Genomic DNA, 15,324 nt, shown 5'->3' with positions numbered 1-15,324 from the left:
CCGAAGGGCTATAGTGAGGGATAGAGGTGAGGAATATGCAGCATTGGAGCTCCTTACCCTGATCCTTGGACCCTTGGTGCTTGCTTGCCATAGAGCTGAGAAAAAATGTGGCTCCCCTGGGCCCAAATCCATTCCTTTCCTCCAGGGAATTGGTCCGCCCTTCAGTTCTGGAGGCTCCAGAAACGTTGCTTGGAGCATCTGGAATATATATTCGCTTTAACCGGTGATTGCCAAGACCAGCTCTGCTGGTTTTCTGTTTGTTCTGCTTAGCTATGGGGCCTGGGACTGGTCCTTGAAGACAGGGGATGCCCAGGACCCCCAGCGCCCCCTCTTTGTGCATGACCTGGGACGGCAATCCCCACCTGGACCTGCTCTTCAAGAAGCGGAGACTGGGGCTTCCCTGGTGGCGCAGTGGTTAAGAATCCGCCTGCCAATGCAGGGAACGCGGGTTCGAGCCCTGGTCCGGGAAGTTCCCACATGCCACGGAGCCACTAAGCCCATGCACCACAACTACTGAGCCTGCGCTCTACAGCCCGCAAGCCACAACCACTGAGCCCACGTGCCACATCTATTGAAGCCCACGCGCCTAGAGCCCGTGCTCTGCAACAAGAGACGCCACCACAATGAGAAGCTCCCGCACCGCAACGAAGAGTAGTCCCCCTCACCGCAACTAGAGAAAGCCCGCGTGCATCAACGAAGACCCAATGCAGCCAAAAATAAAAATAAATTAAATAAATAAATTTATTAAAAAAAAGAAGAAACAGAGACTGGATGAGGGCCAGTGAGAGTTAAAAGCTCCTCCCAACTCCCCGAAAGCCTCCTGATTGCTGTACACCTTGTCCACTCCTAGAGTCTGGCACAGTGAAAATATTGTCAAACTGATCCAAGCTCAAATTCCCAGCTCTCTTGCTTAATAGCTGTGTGACCTTGGACAAATAACATAACCTCTCTGAGCCTCACCTTCTTTCTTTTTATGGTTAATTGTTTTTATTTTTTTTAATATTTATTTATTTGGCTGTTCCGGGTCTTAGCTGCGGCATGAGGGATCTAGTTCCCTGACCAAGGATGGAACCTGGGCCCCCTGCATTGGGAGCATGGAGTCTGAGGCACTGGACCACCAGGGAAGTCCCCTCACCTTCTTCATCTATAAAAGTAAAAATATTTTTGTATTTATACCTGTCTCACTTCAGGGTGTATTAAAGTTTCTTGAGAAACCCTACAGACAATGGAATCAAATGGCTGTTAATAGAGGGAAAAGGATATGGAGAAGGGGGATTAAAAAGCTAAGATGAAGCCAGGGATGCAGTTAGTTTGTGAAATGCACCCCCATGAGACCCTGTTGCAAGAGGTGGGCCCCAGCAAACTCATCTCTGAGCTTCCTGACAGCCCAAGTAAAGAAGGAAAGGCAGTGAGCTATAAAATCCAGAGTGTCCATTAGATTGAAAATAGACCCACCTCTGGGAATTCCCTGGCGGTCCAGTGGTTAAGCCTCCATGCTTCCACTGCAGGGGGCACAGGTTCGATCCCTGGTGGGGGAACTAAGATCCTGCATGCTGCCTGGCACAGTCACAAAAAAAAAAAAAAAAAAAAACAGACCCACCTCTCAGAAGCAGCCAGCGTTTCTAGGCCCTGAAGTCAAAGAAAAAGTTCTCACCTGGACCTTCCAAAAAAGGGCAAGTGGGGAGGGGAGAGTGTGTGCAGCAAGGGTGATACTATCTCCTAGGCCTTTCTGTGTTTGAAATAAAATAAAATGCCTGACGGTGACCCTCAGAGTGGCCTGCTATGGTAGGTGCTTCAAATGTGCCCACTTCCTTCCTCCTACTCAGTCCTCCATCTTCTCCCAGGTAAGAGCATCTGTGAGATCTCTCATGCACTCGAGCAGTCAGCTATTTAATCATTCAGCAAGCACTTACTGAACACCTACTGTGTGCCAGGCTCTGGATCAGGCAAACATCCAAATCACCCTAAACCTAGCTAGTATCTTCCCCGCTGTCCCCAGATCCTTAGTCTCAGAAGCCCTCTCCCTCCCCCTGCCACCCACCTTTTTGGGTCTCTGGGCTCTGCCTCCTCCCAAGTGTGCCCGTAAACCCCAGGGAACCCCGCTCCTGTGGCCTCCCCCTCATTCCCCACATAGCTTCAGGCTGCTCCCTCCGACCACCACATTCATGGAGCTCAGCCACGTGCAAAAGCACAATTAATATTCCACTCAGTCTCCCCCAGCCCAGCTGCCTATTGGAAGAAGATGGAAACCAGATTTGCAGCCGCACGCTCTGGCATGGATGTGCACAGGGGGGTGGGCCTGCTCTTCGGTGTGAACCGGCACTCTCTCCTCCAGAGGCTTGTACACGTGCACGGATGGCAGGAGCCCCACACGTAGGTCCACATCTCCAGACACGGGCTCATCCACCCAGCAGCATGTGCGCACACAGTCACACCACCATGGGCGGCACACTCAGCTCCTGGCCAAATCGATGCCCAGAGAACACATGGGCTCCTCACACACAAGGCCTATATTTGCTTTCTGGGCAGAGGGAGACAGAATCATAGCAGTTCAGAGCTGGTAGGATGGAATTTCAGAGACTATCCCATCCAAAACCCTCCTTTGACTGGGAAGAATCTGAGGCCCTGGCTTAACCTGGATGGCGATCAGTCCCCGCTGAAGTGAACCGTGCCTGGTTGCATTTTAGCAAAGCCTTTGATTTAAACGCCTGATGCTGCCTCTCCGCTTCCTGGTGACGGGGCCGTTCAGCCTCACCAGCCTTGGAGGTTGGGGAAACCGAGGCTACGGGGTAGGGTGGGGGGTACTTGACAGTGCAGTAGAACATAGGCAGAGTCAAGCCTCTGACTTTCCATGCCCCTGCCCTTCCCACAGTTCCAGCTCTGCAGCCCTAAGTGAAGCAGGATTGGCAGGGGAGTGTCCCCGACGACATGAGGGCTCACTGAGGCAAGAGGAAAGACTAGCCTTGTTGACTTTCCTCCCTTGACTTTAGACTCCAAGAGCGAGGGAGATGGAGGGCTATAGTATGCCTGAGTGTATGTCTTCGGGGTTGGAGCCAGCAGCCTGGGTTATAGAGGCGTCCAGAAGCAGAGTTGGTGCAGGTGATTCGAGGTGGAAGAAAGAAGGGTGAGATCAGAGCAGGACTGAGAGCAAAGCAGGAAGCGGGTGGAGCTGTTCCCCAGGCAGCAGGCAGACAGAGGGCCAAGGGGCGGGCCTGCCTCCAGTCCAAAGATGGGACAGTAGAGCAGAAATTCAGGGAAAGAGAAGCTAAAATAATTACCAGGAAAAGGAGCTGGAAGGGAAACAAGTGTTTTCTTAGTCCTTAAGGAACTTCAGTCTTCAGAGAATTTGGAGAGGGAAAAAAATCTATCTTTAAGGCCCTTCTCCAAGGCAGGGTGGCTGGTGACTCACTCGCTGCTGAGGAAGGCCCTGGAAGGCCCTCCCCTCAGCGCCTGCCTCTCCCTAGTGAGCAAACCCAGTTCATCTGGGGTGAGTGGAAAGGGCCCTGGGTGAGGAGCCTGGAGGCCCGGATTTCAGTCCTATCTCTGTCTCATTGAAGCTGGCTGACCTGAGGAAAGCCTCTTATGGCTCGAGGCCTTGGTTTCCTGCAAAATAAAGGAGTGGTAAGTCATATAAACTCTCTGAGGCTCGGTTTTCTCCTCTGCAGACCGGGGGATGATAATAATATCATGTTTCATCGAATCTAAGATGTCATCAATTGTACGATACACCATTTTTTTTGTGCTGTGCGCTAAGAAGGAAAAAACACTGTCCATTCAAGTATAACATACTGCTGATTATAAGACACATTCTGATTTCAGAGGTGTAAATGTGCATCTCAGAATCAGTGAATATGATATTTATCTCACAAGCTTGTTCCAAGCGTTAAACGAGATAATATAAGTCAAGTATTTAGTGCCTGGCACAAAGCAAGTTCTCAATAAATGTCAGGTATTTTTATGGTTCCGGGTGGAGGGGGGAAGGAACCACAGGCCAAGGGGATGGAGAAGAGTGAGAGCTTGGGGTCTGAGGCCCACCCCCACCCTCTTGGCAGGGTGCAACCCCAGGGACTCCACTTCTAGCCCTGCGGGGGGTACAGGGAGAGCAGCCATGAGGCCCATTTTAGGGAGCCACAAGAGAACAAAGGGCCCCCTTCTGTGCCCCGGAAGTCAGCCTAATCTCCAGGATGAATATGTTTTCATTTCTCAGAAGTTCCTGTTACAGTGTGCCAAAGCGTTTTTTCCTTTACAATCCAGGCAAACAAGGCAGGTTTACTTTGGGCGACCTTCTCACCACCACCCAGAGCCTGCCTGCCAAGTGTAAACACCCAGCCTTGCACCCTCCTGGAGGCTCCAGGATGGAAGCCTGGAAAATCGGAGCTCCAGGCCTCCTAAGGAGGCAGGTCCTTCACCCCACCTCCCCCTATTCCCTGCTGGCCCTGGCCTGGTAAGAACACATTTGGAAGGTGCTTGGAGAAGACAGGACCCTAGGGGTCATTAACACCTCTCCCATTTGATAGATGTGAAAACCGAGACCCAGAGAAGGGACTCTCTAAGGGTGTCAAAGTGTGGCAGTCCCCAGCCAAGCCCTCTCCCCTCACACAAACACACACACACACACACACACACACACACACACACACGCCATCCCTGCTCGTAGCTCAACCTGTCAGGCGCCTCTCTCTCCACCTGACCTTCAGTGTCTGGGACAGGCAGGAAGTTTACCTCTGTCCCTTCTCTCCTGTGCGTCACTGCATGGGTTGTAGCATCTTTATGCATTATGCTTCACGGCTGGAGCCACTGCAGAGAGCACCAACCAGATTTTCCTGAGTCCACAACCGGAGGGGCTACGGTCTGTGAGCTTTTCTTGACCTGGAGTATTTCAGGGTGTTTGCAGCACCAATCTGGGCCTCCTTCCCCTGCCCCTTCAGATGTAGAGAAGGGGCCTGAGGCATCTGGGCCTCAAGATCAGGACTGGCCTGGAGGAAGTAGACCTTCCCTGTTGGGTCAGAACCCAGACTGCAGACCCGGTGAGCTGTCTACTTTCCTCTGCTGGAAAATCTTTAAGAGATACAGATACCGAAGGGATGACTGCTACAGAAGGCTTCAGGTGGGCCCTCTAATCTGAACAGGCACAATTCTTTTCACTACTTGAATAGAATCAGTGAGACCATAACGAGTGTGTATAGGGCCTTGGGGTTTCACATTTATCCTCTCTCTCCCATGTCACTGCCTGCCCCTCCCAGTCTTTCTCTTGCTTTCTCCTCTACTTGCTGTTCCCTCTATCTGGAATGCTTTTCCCTCCACTTTTGCCCCATAAATGACTCCAGTTCTCAGCTCACACATCACCTCTTTAGAGAGGCCTTCCTTACCTACTCAATCATATCACACTATTTTATTTCCTTCATAGTCCTATCACTATTTGAAATTATCTTCGTAACATTTTTTTTTTTTTTTTTGCCCATTCTTTCCTCATTCACTCTAGAACTTAAGTACTTGATCACGACTGTATCCCCAGGGCCTGGTCTAGGGACTGTTCACAGGTGCTCAATAATACTTGTAGAATGTGTGAACAAACCCCCTGCCATCCTTCTCTTTACTGTACATGCCAGGCTCTGCACTGCCCGTTCCTCTTCTCTCCTCTCCCCGTCCCTTCCCCCCAGGATTTCTCTTGGGACCTCCTGCCTCTCAGACTCCACAGGAGGTGCCAGAACCAGAGTGTCTCCCCAGGATTATTTTCAATGGTTTCCTGGGGTGTTCACCTGGGTAAGAATCAGGAAAGAGAGGACACTCTAATCTTATTTATCTAAAACTATATAATCTTCCCCAATCACTTAAGTGGTGATTATGGTGCCTATGTCTCTAATTACAGAGCAGGCTGGGAGGAACACAGGCACAATTTCCAGCCAACCTCAGGCAGAGGGGCACTTTTGTTCCTTCTGGGGACCTGCAGGGATTCCAGCTCGGGAGCCAGGACTCCAGACACCTGCAGTCGCAAGCTCACCCACCATGGACTGACTTGTCTTCCCAGCCAGAGATGGCAACCCCCGACGCCCACAAAGGATCAGCCACATTCTCAGTGTCTGACTGTTCCCCAGTTGGCCAGATGTGACGCACTTGGGGAAAACACCCATGGTCTCAGCACCCTAATTCTACCTGCCACTCTTTAGAGAGTGAACTGATTTCCTTTTGGCCCTGCCTAACTTCTCGGAGTTACATTGCTGGTGAACTGGTCCCCAGAGCATGGGCTGTATTCCCAGCTTCTCAGGAGCAAACTCTCTGGGAGGCCCAGGAGCTAATAGTCATATGACAATGTGGAGGGTCAGAACATCATTCTCCAGAACTATGTCAACTGGATCAGGAGATGGGGGAAAGCCACATTCCTGCCCGCCCGCCCCAGGCAAACAGCTGCTATCTCAGCCTAGCTGTGTGCCCATTCCCCACCTTGGCACTGAGAGAGCAATTTGGGTGACATCCCTGGCTTAACTGCAATGACATCTCTGCTTCTTAAAGGCTTTTGGTTCCTGAGCTAATTAAAAGCTCCACACAGGGAAGACACACTTAATCCTATTAATGACTTCTGGACAGGAACAGTGTGCCCAGCCCTCTGAGGGAGTGACTTTCTGACCACTTCCATTTGTTCAGGTGCCTGGTGATTGTTTATCAACCCTTTCAAGAGATTAAGCTGTACTCTGGAGCAGGCCACTTAGGTAATGGATCCAGGGGGCCTGGGAGTGTCCTGTGACCGTGGAGCATGCAGCCAACCTACATCTTGTCTCACGCAGAGTCCATGACTACTGTTCTCCAACTTCTTGCTCTTCAGAAACACTAGGGGTACTCGGTGATTGATGAGAAGAAGGGTCCTTACCTCATCTCTGCTGTCCCCCCCAGCACTTTCACACACAGGAAAGCTGGGTACAGTCCTCACCCTGAGGGATCTGAGAGTCCAGTGGGTTTATAGACACATGAACAAACAATGACAATACTGCATTAGACTCACCACATGGAGGTAAGCACACCATGCCCTGTGAGTGTATAGTGATGGTAACTGCTTCAGCCTGGGGGTCAGGGAAGGCTTCCTGGAAGAGGAGACCTGCAAATCTCCCCATTGAAAGGAGATTTGTTGAGGGGCCCAAGGGATGGAATTCCCTGACTTTGGATTTGGTTCAGGCCCTAGCATAAGCCTGGAAGAATAGAAATAACTCAGCTCCCTCATGAACTTACGGGAGTGTGGTTGGCAAAGCCTTAAGATGCTGAGGTTCAAGGAACACAGTTATTGGCTCTAGGACAATTTTGCTTCAAGCCCCTACCTTTTCAGAGAAAAGAGATTGTCAAGACTAGCTCGCAGCTGTCTCTTTAAAAGAGGAGGGACGATTCCTCAGGCCACTCCTTCTCCTCATTAATATGAAATTATCGTGAATATTGATGTGGAGGAGTGGCGCCTCGGCCAGCTGGGCTAACCAGCCAAGGGGTTCCCGGTTTCACAGAGAGGAAAAGTGACAGAAGCCGTGCAGAGGGAGACGCAGAGAGAGCGGAGCGCCCGGCAGTCACCCAGTCTCGGGGGAGCGCTCAGCTCCCCCGCCCCCGGCTCCCACCCAGTCCGGGGGGCTCCTCAAGCCCTCAGCCCCACTCCCGGGCTCCCCATGGAAGCCAGCTGTGCCCCCGGAGGAGCGGGAGGAGGAGGAGTCGGCTAAATGCCCGCGGTGCGCCCGGGGCCCCTGAGCCCAGCCCGCTCTGCGCCGCTGCCCTAAGGCCTCCGCGCCCCCCGCGCCCCCTACCCGGGGCCGCGCAGCCTCTGCCCGCCCCTCCCCCGGGGCTTTGCCCGGGACCTGCCCCCCGCCCGCTTGCCAGAGCTCGGGCCGGAGCTCTGGGCCGGGCGCGCCGCCGCCCTGGAGTGAGGGAAGCCCAGCCGAAGGGGGTCTCCGGAGCCTGCCGCGATGGACGCCGTCTTGGAGCCCTTCCCGGCCGACAGGCTGTTCCCCGGATCCAGCTTCCTGGACTTGGGGGATCTGAACGAGTCTGATTTCCTCAACAATGCGGTAAGATGAAGGGTCTGTGTTTTCCTTCCACCACTCCTTACTCCTCCTCGCGGTGCACCTGGGGCTCCCTGAAGGACTGGACTACACAGCACTGGGCAGAAGTGGGGGAGGGGCTCGGTGCAGGGTCCCCTTGAGAGACACGTGCTTAGAGCTCTGAGATTTGGTGACTAGATCCCTCGACACCCCTAGACCCCGAACCTGGAGCCTCTGAGCTTGCGCCCGTGCACGGTCCTCCTGGAGGCTCCGTCCATGGATACATTGGCCTCGGCCTTCCAGGGGAAGGGAACGTCGAGGAGTCGGGGCCATCGGATCCTCTGATAACGACCTCAAGAAACACCAATTCTGCCCCCACCCAAGTCTTCTAATCGTCCTCCACCCACCCTGGGGTTTCGGGACCAGACTGGGAGCAAATTGGCGGCGCCCTTTCCTGAGCCCCCTTTAAGACCTCGGTGGCTCTGCGTCTGGTTTCTCCGCTGGGGGGCGCACAGGGGAGTGTTCGAGGGCCAGAGACCAGACGCCCCTTGGGGGCCAGAGCCAGACCCAGGTTTTGAGCCAGACCCGGAAATATAGGGGTGCTGCCGTGGCCTCCCCAGGAAGTCAGGCCAGAGATCCCCCAGGGAGGGACCTGACCCTCAACTGGTCAGGGCAGCACAGGGTGATCGCTCAGAAGGAGGGAGGTCTTTCTCTAGGTCTGTTTCTCGGTCCCTTATGTCTCCCTGACTGTCTCTCTCCCTGTGGCTTCGTGACTGTCTCTGTCTCCGGGCTTGTCCTTCTCTTTCTCTTCCCCTCCCTCCCTAAGGAAACGTGGCTTCTTTCTTCTTCCCTCCCTCCCTCTCTCAGGCTCAGCCCTAAGGCCCTGGGGGGAGGGGGGGATGGGCTCGGTAATGGGAGAAAATCTTTGGGTTCAGAAGGGCCTGCCAGGTTGAAATGTGGGCTGCTTGGGGGATCTGGGGGGATTCCCCCACCCCATGCAGTGACCTGCCAGGCTCTCCCTCTCCCCCCCACCCCCTGCGCGCACGCGCACACGCACACACACACACACACACAAACACACACACACACACACCCAGTGATCATCTCAAGGGTCTCTATTTGCTGGCCTCTAACTCCTGGGCCTAAGATAAACCTGGCAGACAAGAGCCAAGTGCACTGAGACTTAAAGGATTGGGCATCTTGGACTTCCACCTAAACTGTTCCAGGCTGCTGGTGGGGAACAAGGCCAGGGACAGGAACCTGAGTCAGGGAGGCATGGGGTGAGAGGTCTCCCAGTCCTCCATTAGGCAGTAGAGCCAGGTCACCCTGCTCTCTAGGAAGGCCCCTGGTTCCAGTCAGAGAGAGCACACTCCTGCAGACAAGCCGAGGGGAAGAGGGGAGAGGGCTTGAACCAGTAGTGGGGGGGACCTGGGCTCTAGTCCTCCCTCTGCTTCTGCCTCTGCCTGTGAGCCTGGGCCGTGCAAGCAGCTTTCCTCCCCGGGCCTGTTTCCTTGTCTATAAAATGGGAAGAGGTTGGATCATTCTTTCTAAGGATGGTCTGGCACAGATCCTAGGAATGAAGTAGCAGGGATCTGGGGTTCCATACGCCCCTCCTGGAGTTGGTAACAGATACTGGTCAGAGGGAGGGAGTTTGCTGCAGCGTGTACCTTTATTGGTAGAGCCCCCCTGTGAGGTTCCCTCAGCCTTCAGCAGCTCTGAGTTGGACTTTCTTCTGAATGAACTCGGCCGCCTACAGCCTCTTCCTGCTGCTCCATTCAGCCTTGCATCCCCAGCTGCTCATCTGGGCCTTGGTCCAGCACAGGAAAGGAGGCATGATCATGATCAGACAGTGGTATCCAGTACTGGGCCCGGGGAGGGACAGCCCTGCTGGGAAAGCTCCTTATCTTGGGCCTAAGCAAGGCCAGGTGAGGCAGGGGGAGAGGAAAGAATTTCTAAGAGGAAAGAAAACTCCTGGGCTGGGAATCAGGAAATTTGGTTCTAGCTGTGCTTCTGCCACCAGCCAGCTGGGCAGCTCAAACAAGTGACTTTTATTCCTGTGGGCCTTGGATTCCTCATCTGAAAAATGGAGATATAGAAGCTTCCCCATAGTGTTATTATAGAGATTTAGTGAGAAAATTAATTAAAGATTAATGCAGGACGATGCCTGACAGGTAAGTTTCCATAGTTAACATGCTCTGGAGACTAGATGGGGTAGTGGTAAGGAATACTCTGGTAGGAGTTGCTTTGTGACCCTGAGCAGGTCACCTTCCTTCTCTGGTGCCTCCGTCGTTTAGATGTCTAAGGTCCCTCCCAGCTGGGACCCCATACCAACCCCATCCCCAGCTCCCTCTTCATTCTGCATGAGGATAGGAAAGTGTTTCCAGGGTTAAAGATGGAAAGAGGTGAAGTCTGTGTGCTTCTCAGTCTGGAAGATGGAGGGTAGGTTATTCACTATCTTTCTTAATAATCCAAATAAAGGCCATAAAGTCACGGTGGAAACCGTGTGTGCTCTGTTACTCTGTACAAAAGGCAAAAATCAAAAAGGATGCTTACCCTGAACACAACTGTGTAAGAAATATGCAATCTCTTGGACAGAGACAGGAGAATGAGTTGCATACTTTGCATAAGCCATGTGTGCTTGGAGGTGGCCAAGGGTGCTGTATTTTTCCTTCTGTGAGGATACCTTCATCCTGTTGCAATCTTGTCTACGTGATTCTCAGAGACATCCCTCGGAAGGAGCTGCCCTTCCTGCCAGGTGAGGGGGCTTCTCCTCCCATCCCCTCCCCACTCTCCCACAGTTCCTGATGTGGCCTCCCTAGAGCCCTCTTCCCTTGGACCCTGTGACCCCTCAGCCCCTGGGCAGGTATGAGAGAGGGCCTGGTGCTCAGAGAACTGGGATAAAGGACCAGAGGGAGAACAGGTCATGTCTCCAGAGAGAGACACTAGGTCCGTCCTCTGGCTCAGGGGAAAGGATGACTGGTTTCTCTAGAGGGAAATAGCTTTGGATCCCAGAGAAGCCCCAGCTGGGAGGGTGTGGGGAGGAGGAGAAGGAGGAAGAGGAGTTCTGTTGTCTCAGAGGGGCACAGCAGGAAGCTGCAAGGATGTTTGCCCAGCACACTCATTCACCTCCCAGCAGCTGGGGAGGCCAGGTGTGGGAATGACCAGGACCAGGGACCAGCCCACGGGAAGCTGGGTGGTGAGGGCTAAACCTGATCACTGCTCCCCAGGCCCCCAGCCTGCCTTCTCCTGAGCTGAGTGGGGAAGCAGAGAACCACTACCATTACTACTTCCACCACCCCAGCCTTTGGGGGATTTAGGGAGATTAGAGAAGTATGTGCATTTGGGTGTTCCTATGTCTGTGTGTGGGCCTTTAACAGCCCTTAAAAGGGGAGGGGTGCGAGCACATGTGCGTGTGTTTCTCTTTAAATTCTCACCAACAGGAAAGAGGACCCAAGGGCCAAGGCACTCTGGTCTCCAAGTAGAATCCACTACAAAAGAACTAATAGAGAAAAACTAATGGAGGAACCCAAATCTCAGGGCTCCCCTTCAGGAAGGGAGATGGCCCCAGACACCTCCTTCTCCTCTAAAACACTAAGTGTGTTTTGGGCAGCTTTTTATTTTGTTTTTGCTCCCCCCACTAGGATGTGAGCTCCTTGAGGGCAGGCGTTTAACTGTCTTGTTCATTGCTGTATCCCCAGTGCCCAGTAGAGTGCTTGGCACAGAGGAGGCTTCAACCAACCATTGCTGAATGAATCCTTTTTCCCTAACCCTCAGGCCAGGCCCCACATTTTTGAAGGAGGAGGAAAAAGGATGCTCTCTACTCCCAGCCATCAGGGTCCTGCAGCCCACACTGTCTCTGAAATTCAGGAAGGTTTCCAATGAGTTATCATTGCCTTGAGTCATCCCTACCCTTGGCACAGACCCCCACAGCCCCTGGTGTAGGACAGTCTACAGCTGACAGATGCACAGCAGATTTGAACTTGTGGCTTAGGCTTCACCCTTGAGCACCTGTTGGCTCTAGGGCTTCCATCTTCCCCAGTTTCCCCTTGTTCAGTTCACTGGGACTCCTGGATCCACACTCACCCAGCTTAAAACTAAGTCTTTGCTAGTGCTGCCACAGGGCCTTTGCACATGCTATTCCTGACATCTAGAATGCTTTCCAGTTCTCTCCATCCCATCTTACTCAGTTCAAAGGAAGCCTCGTTAGAGAAGCCTCCCCAACCACCTCAAGTGGGACCCCTTATTGTTTTGTTTCAGTCCGTTGTTGTTGTAGCTGTTGTTGTTGTTCTGGCCGTGCCACACAGCATGGGGGATCTCAGTTCCCTGACCAGGGATCAAACCCTATGCCCTCTGCAGTGGAAGCGTGGAGTCTTAACCACTGGACCGCCAGGGAAGTCCCTGTTTCAGTCCTTTGATTTCTTCATAGCTCATATCTCAATTTGCTATTATTTTATCGGCTTATTGTCCACTTCCTCTGTGAGAAAGCAAGTTCCCTAAGAACAGAGACCATGTCAGTTGTGTTCATTGCCAGAGACCTAGCACAGTACCGTGGCACAAAATAGGCGCTTAGCATAGTAAAACTCAACCATAAAACAAGCTGAGTCCAAAATTTTCAATCATATAAAATGTGGAGTTATGTTATTGTAGGATCAATGAAAAGTGGTATTTTTCAGTTGGTCTGTACTATCACAAAAAGCACAAAAGTAAAGATTGTGAAACCTTAGTGCATGCAGCAAACCAAACTGAGGAAGTTCCAAAGGAGCACGAGGCAGTCACTTCTTTACCAGCCCCACAAAGATAAGAGTTTTTCCCACCTTATTTGAGATGGGTCCCAGGCATAGGACAGAAGCCAAGTTTTGGTCACATTGTAGTGTACTTTGCTCTATTTCAAGGATTTACTGTATTTGTAGAGAAAATGACTTCAGACTCCCTTATAGGCAGTCCCTATAAGGGAAGGGGAGACTGTTTTTAAAAAGACAGGCCTGAGTGTTCAAGAAGTGTACTGATAATTCCAGAAGGGGCCCTGGATTCTCAGGTTCTGGCCCAGCCAGCCCTGAGGGTGATGCGGACTGGATCCCACAAAAATGCTGCCTGTGCCCCCATCTGCTGTGAGGTCCCTCCGGCTTCCCTGGACCAGCCGGGAATTCGCTTGGTTATTTTTCAATACATACATCCGTCCTTTAACAACTGGGAACTAAAGGAGTGCCAGTGCTGGTCACTGTGCAGAATGACCTCCAGCCACTCACAGCCAAATGAGAGAGACAGAGAGGGAAGCAGACAGAGCAGTACTGCGGGGCGCCATGATGGAGCAGGGCATGATGGGAGCCCGAAGAGGAGCCTCCAGCCGGGCTGGAGGTCATGGAAGGTTCTCAGAGGAGGTGACCTCCCCACCCTCCCTCTCCAATATCCCCATCCCTATTGGCAAAGGAGTTATTGGAAGGCATTTCAGCAGGGAGGACTGGGGCCGTGTCCCTTTTACTGAGCCTGTTATATAAGCGTCATTGGCCCCTGTGCAGATGAGAAAACTGACACTTACAGAGGAGGGGACATCTAAATGCTGTTCTCGGGACAGGGTCCCATGGAGTCAAGGAGGAGAAATCACCATCTTCTCTCCCGCTCTTGTTCTGGTTTGGACTTTGCCCTCCAGGGCAGGAACGTTTGGGATTTCAGATATCAGAGGGGCCCCGCCTTCACGCTCACCCACTCCCATCCTTAGGGCACCATGGATGCCTAGAGCTTTAAGGGCAGAGCCAGCACCTGTTGCCTGGCCTGTCAGAGGAGAGACCGCACATCCCATCCCCTGCCCTCTCCTCATCCTCACTCTAGGATGCCACTCCCCGGCCCACCTGGGAACTTGGACCTTTGCTCTCTGCAGTTCCCAGGACTCCCCAGGAGGGTCTGTTTATGTCTGGCCTGGCCACTGTGCCAGGAGAGGGGAGGATGAAGGCCAGCCCCGCTTTGTGTCTTCCCTTCCCCATACAATGTGCCTCCTGCAAGTCCTGGTACCAAGGCCCTCTCAGAGCATCCCTCTGTGGGACCTGGCTTGCTCTTGAACCTCCCTCAAGAAACCAGCTCCAGATGCTGGAGAACAGGCTGTTCTTCTGGAAGTCTCAGCGCTCCAGGGGGCAGGATGGAGGAAGAAGATTTGGGTGGAGTTAAGTCAAGACCATGAGCATTGCTCTGGCTGGGACACGAAGTAACCCGCTTCAGCAGGCAGAGTAAATGGTAGAACTGGGAAGCAGGACTGGGGAGCAGGACTGGGCAGAAGGTAGGCATGAGGAAGTCTGGTTCTGGGGAAGCTGGGAGGGGCAAGATACAGCCCAGGACTCTGACCATTAGAGAAAATAGATCAAGGGTGATTTCCTTGGAACGTCAAAATCCTGATCCTTATGACCTGGACGTACCACATCATGAGCGAGGCCAGCTTGAGAGCTGGAGGAATATTGGGCTTCCCTGCTGCCGGGTTGAAGGTGCCTCTTCTCCCAACTCCCAGGACAGAACCCTCACTGCGGCTTCCTTGGCCCTTGGCTCTTGGCCCAGGAGCCATTTCACCCATCACAGAGAGGCTGACACATCTGGGCTGGGCTGTGTGGTCTGACAGAACAGCTGGACAGCAGCAGCTGTCCCCCTCTTCTCCTTCCAAAAGAATAACAAAAATGAAAGCAGCAGTGGAGTAAGGCAGGCTCTTCAGGCCCTCACGGAGAGCCAGGAGGCAGTTTGAAAGCAGCAATTGAGGGGACTTGCTGGGGAGGCAGACAGGCCCAAGCCTTTTCCCATGTGTTCCCCGCTGCCTAGAATGTTTTCACCTCTCCTCACCTCATCTCCCTAACTCTCTGTGTGACCTTGGGCAAATCACTTCCCCTTTCTGGGCCTTGGTTTCCTCATTGCTGAACTAGACTGAGAGTTCTTTGAGGGCAGGGAGTGTCAGGCAATTGTTTTTATCTATTCACTAGTTATAGCTATAGTGACTGGGTGCTCAGGAAATGTTTATTTATTGAATAGATGGAAGGAAGGAGTGAGAAGCGGTGATGGATGGATGAACGAGTGGGTGGATGGGTAATGGGAGAAAGGACACTTCCACACTTCCAGTTTTGATGGTACTTTTCTTTTTTTAGGTGGATTTTATTTATTTATCAAGTAGTGAATCTTAACCTAAATCCTACATCTACCTTTCACTCTATCATGATGGCCTTTTCTTTTTTTTTTTTTTTTTTTTACTTTTTACTGGAGTATAGTTGATTTACAATGTTGTGCTAGTTTCAGGTGTACAACAAAGTGAATCAGTCATATATATATATATCTCCATTCTTTTTCA

General features: G+C 52.5%; 1 protein-coding gene and 1 long non-coding RNA gene across 3 annotated transcripts in view; one reads left to right on the top strand and one right to left on the bottom strand.

Annotated features, from left to right (window-relative positions):
* LOC309605025 overlaps positions 1-15,324 on the bottom strand; it is a 35,015-nt gene that overhangs the window by 12,481 nt on the left and 7,210 nt on the right. Inside the window, exon 3 of the long non-coding RNA XR_014231213.1 lies at positions 58-198. This is a non-coding gene — a long non-coding RNA (uncharacterized lncRNA). The remainder of the gene's footprint in view (positions 1-57; positions 199-15,324) is intronic.
* The window catches only part of CREB3L1 (cAMP responsive element binding protein 3 like 1), a 36,125-nt gene continuing 28,241 nt past the window's right edge, over positions 7,441-15,324 (top strand). Inside the window, exon 1 of one of the 2 annotated variants that reach the window (XM_082340221.1) lies at positions 7,441-8,036. In XM_082340221.1, the coding sequence (XP_082196347.1) occupies positions 7,935-8,036 (102 nt within the window). In that variant the 5' untranslated portion in view covers positions 7,441-7,934. The remainder of the gene's footprint in view (positions 8,037-15,324) is intronic. The other variant, XM_082340222.1, reaches the window with a different exon arrangement.

The sequence above is a fragment of the Balaenoptera borealis genome, assembly GCF_965194805.1.
Source record: "Balaenoptera borealis genome assembly, chromosome: 11".
Classification (NCBI taxonomy): Eukaryota; Metazoa; Chordata; class Mammalia; order Artiodactyla; family Balaenopteridae; genus Balaenoptera; species Balaenoptera borealis.
This window is presented reverse-complemented; position numbering and strand designations above follow the sequence as displayed.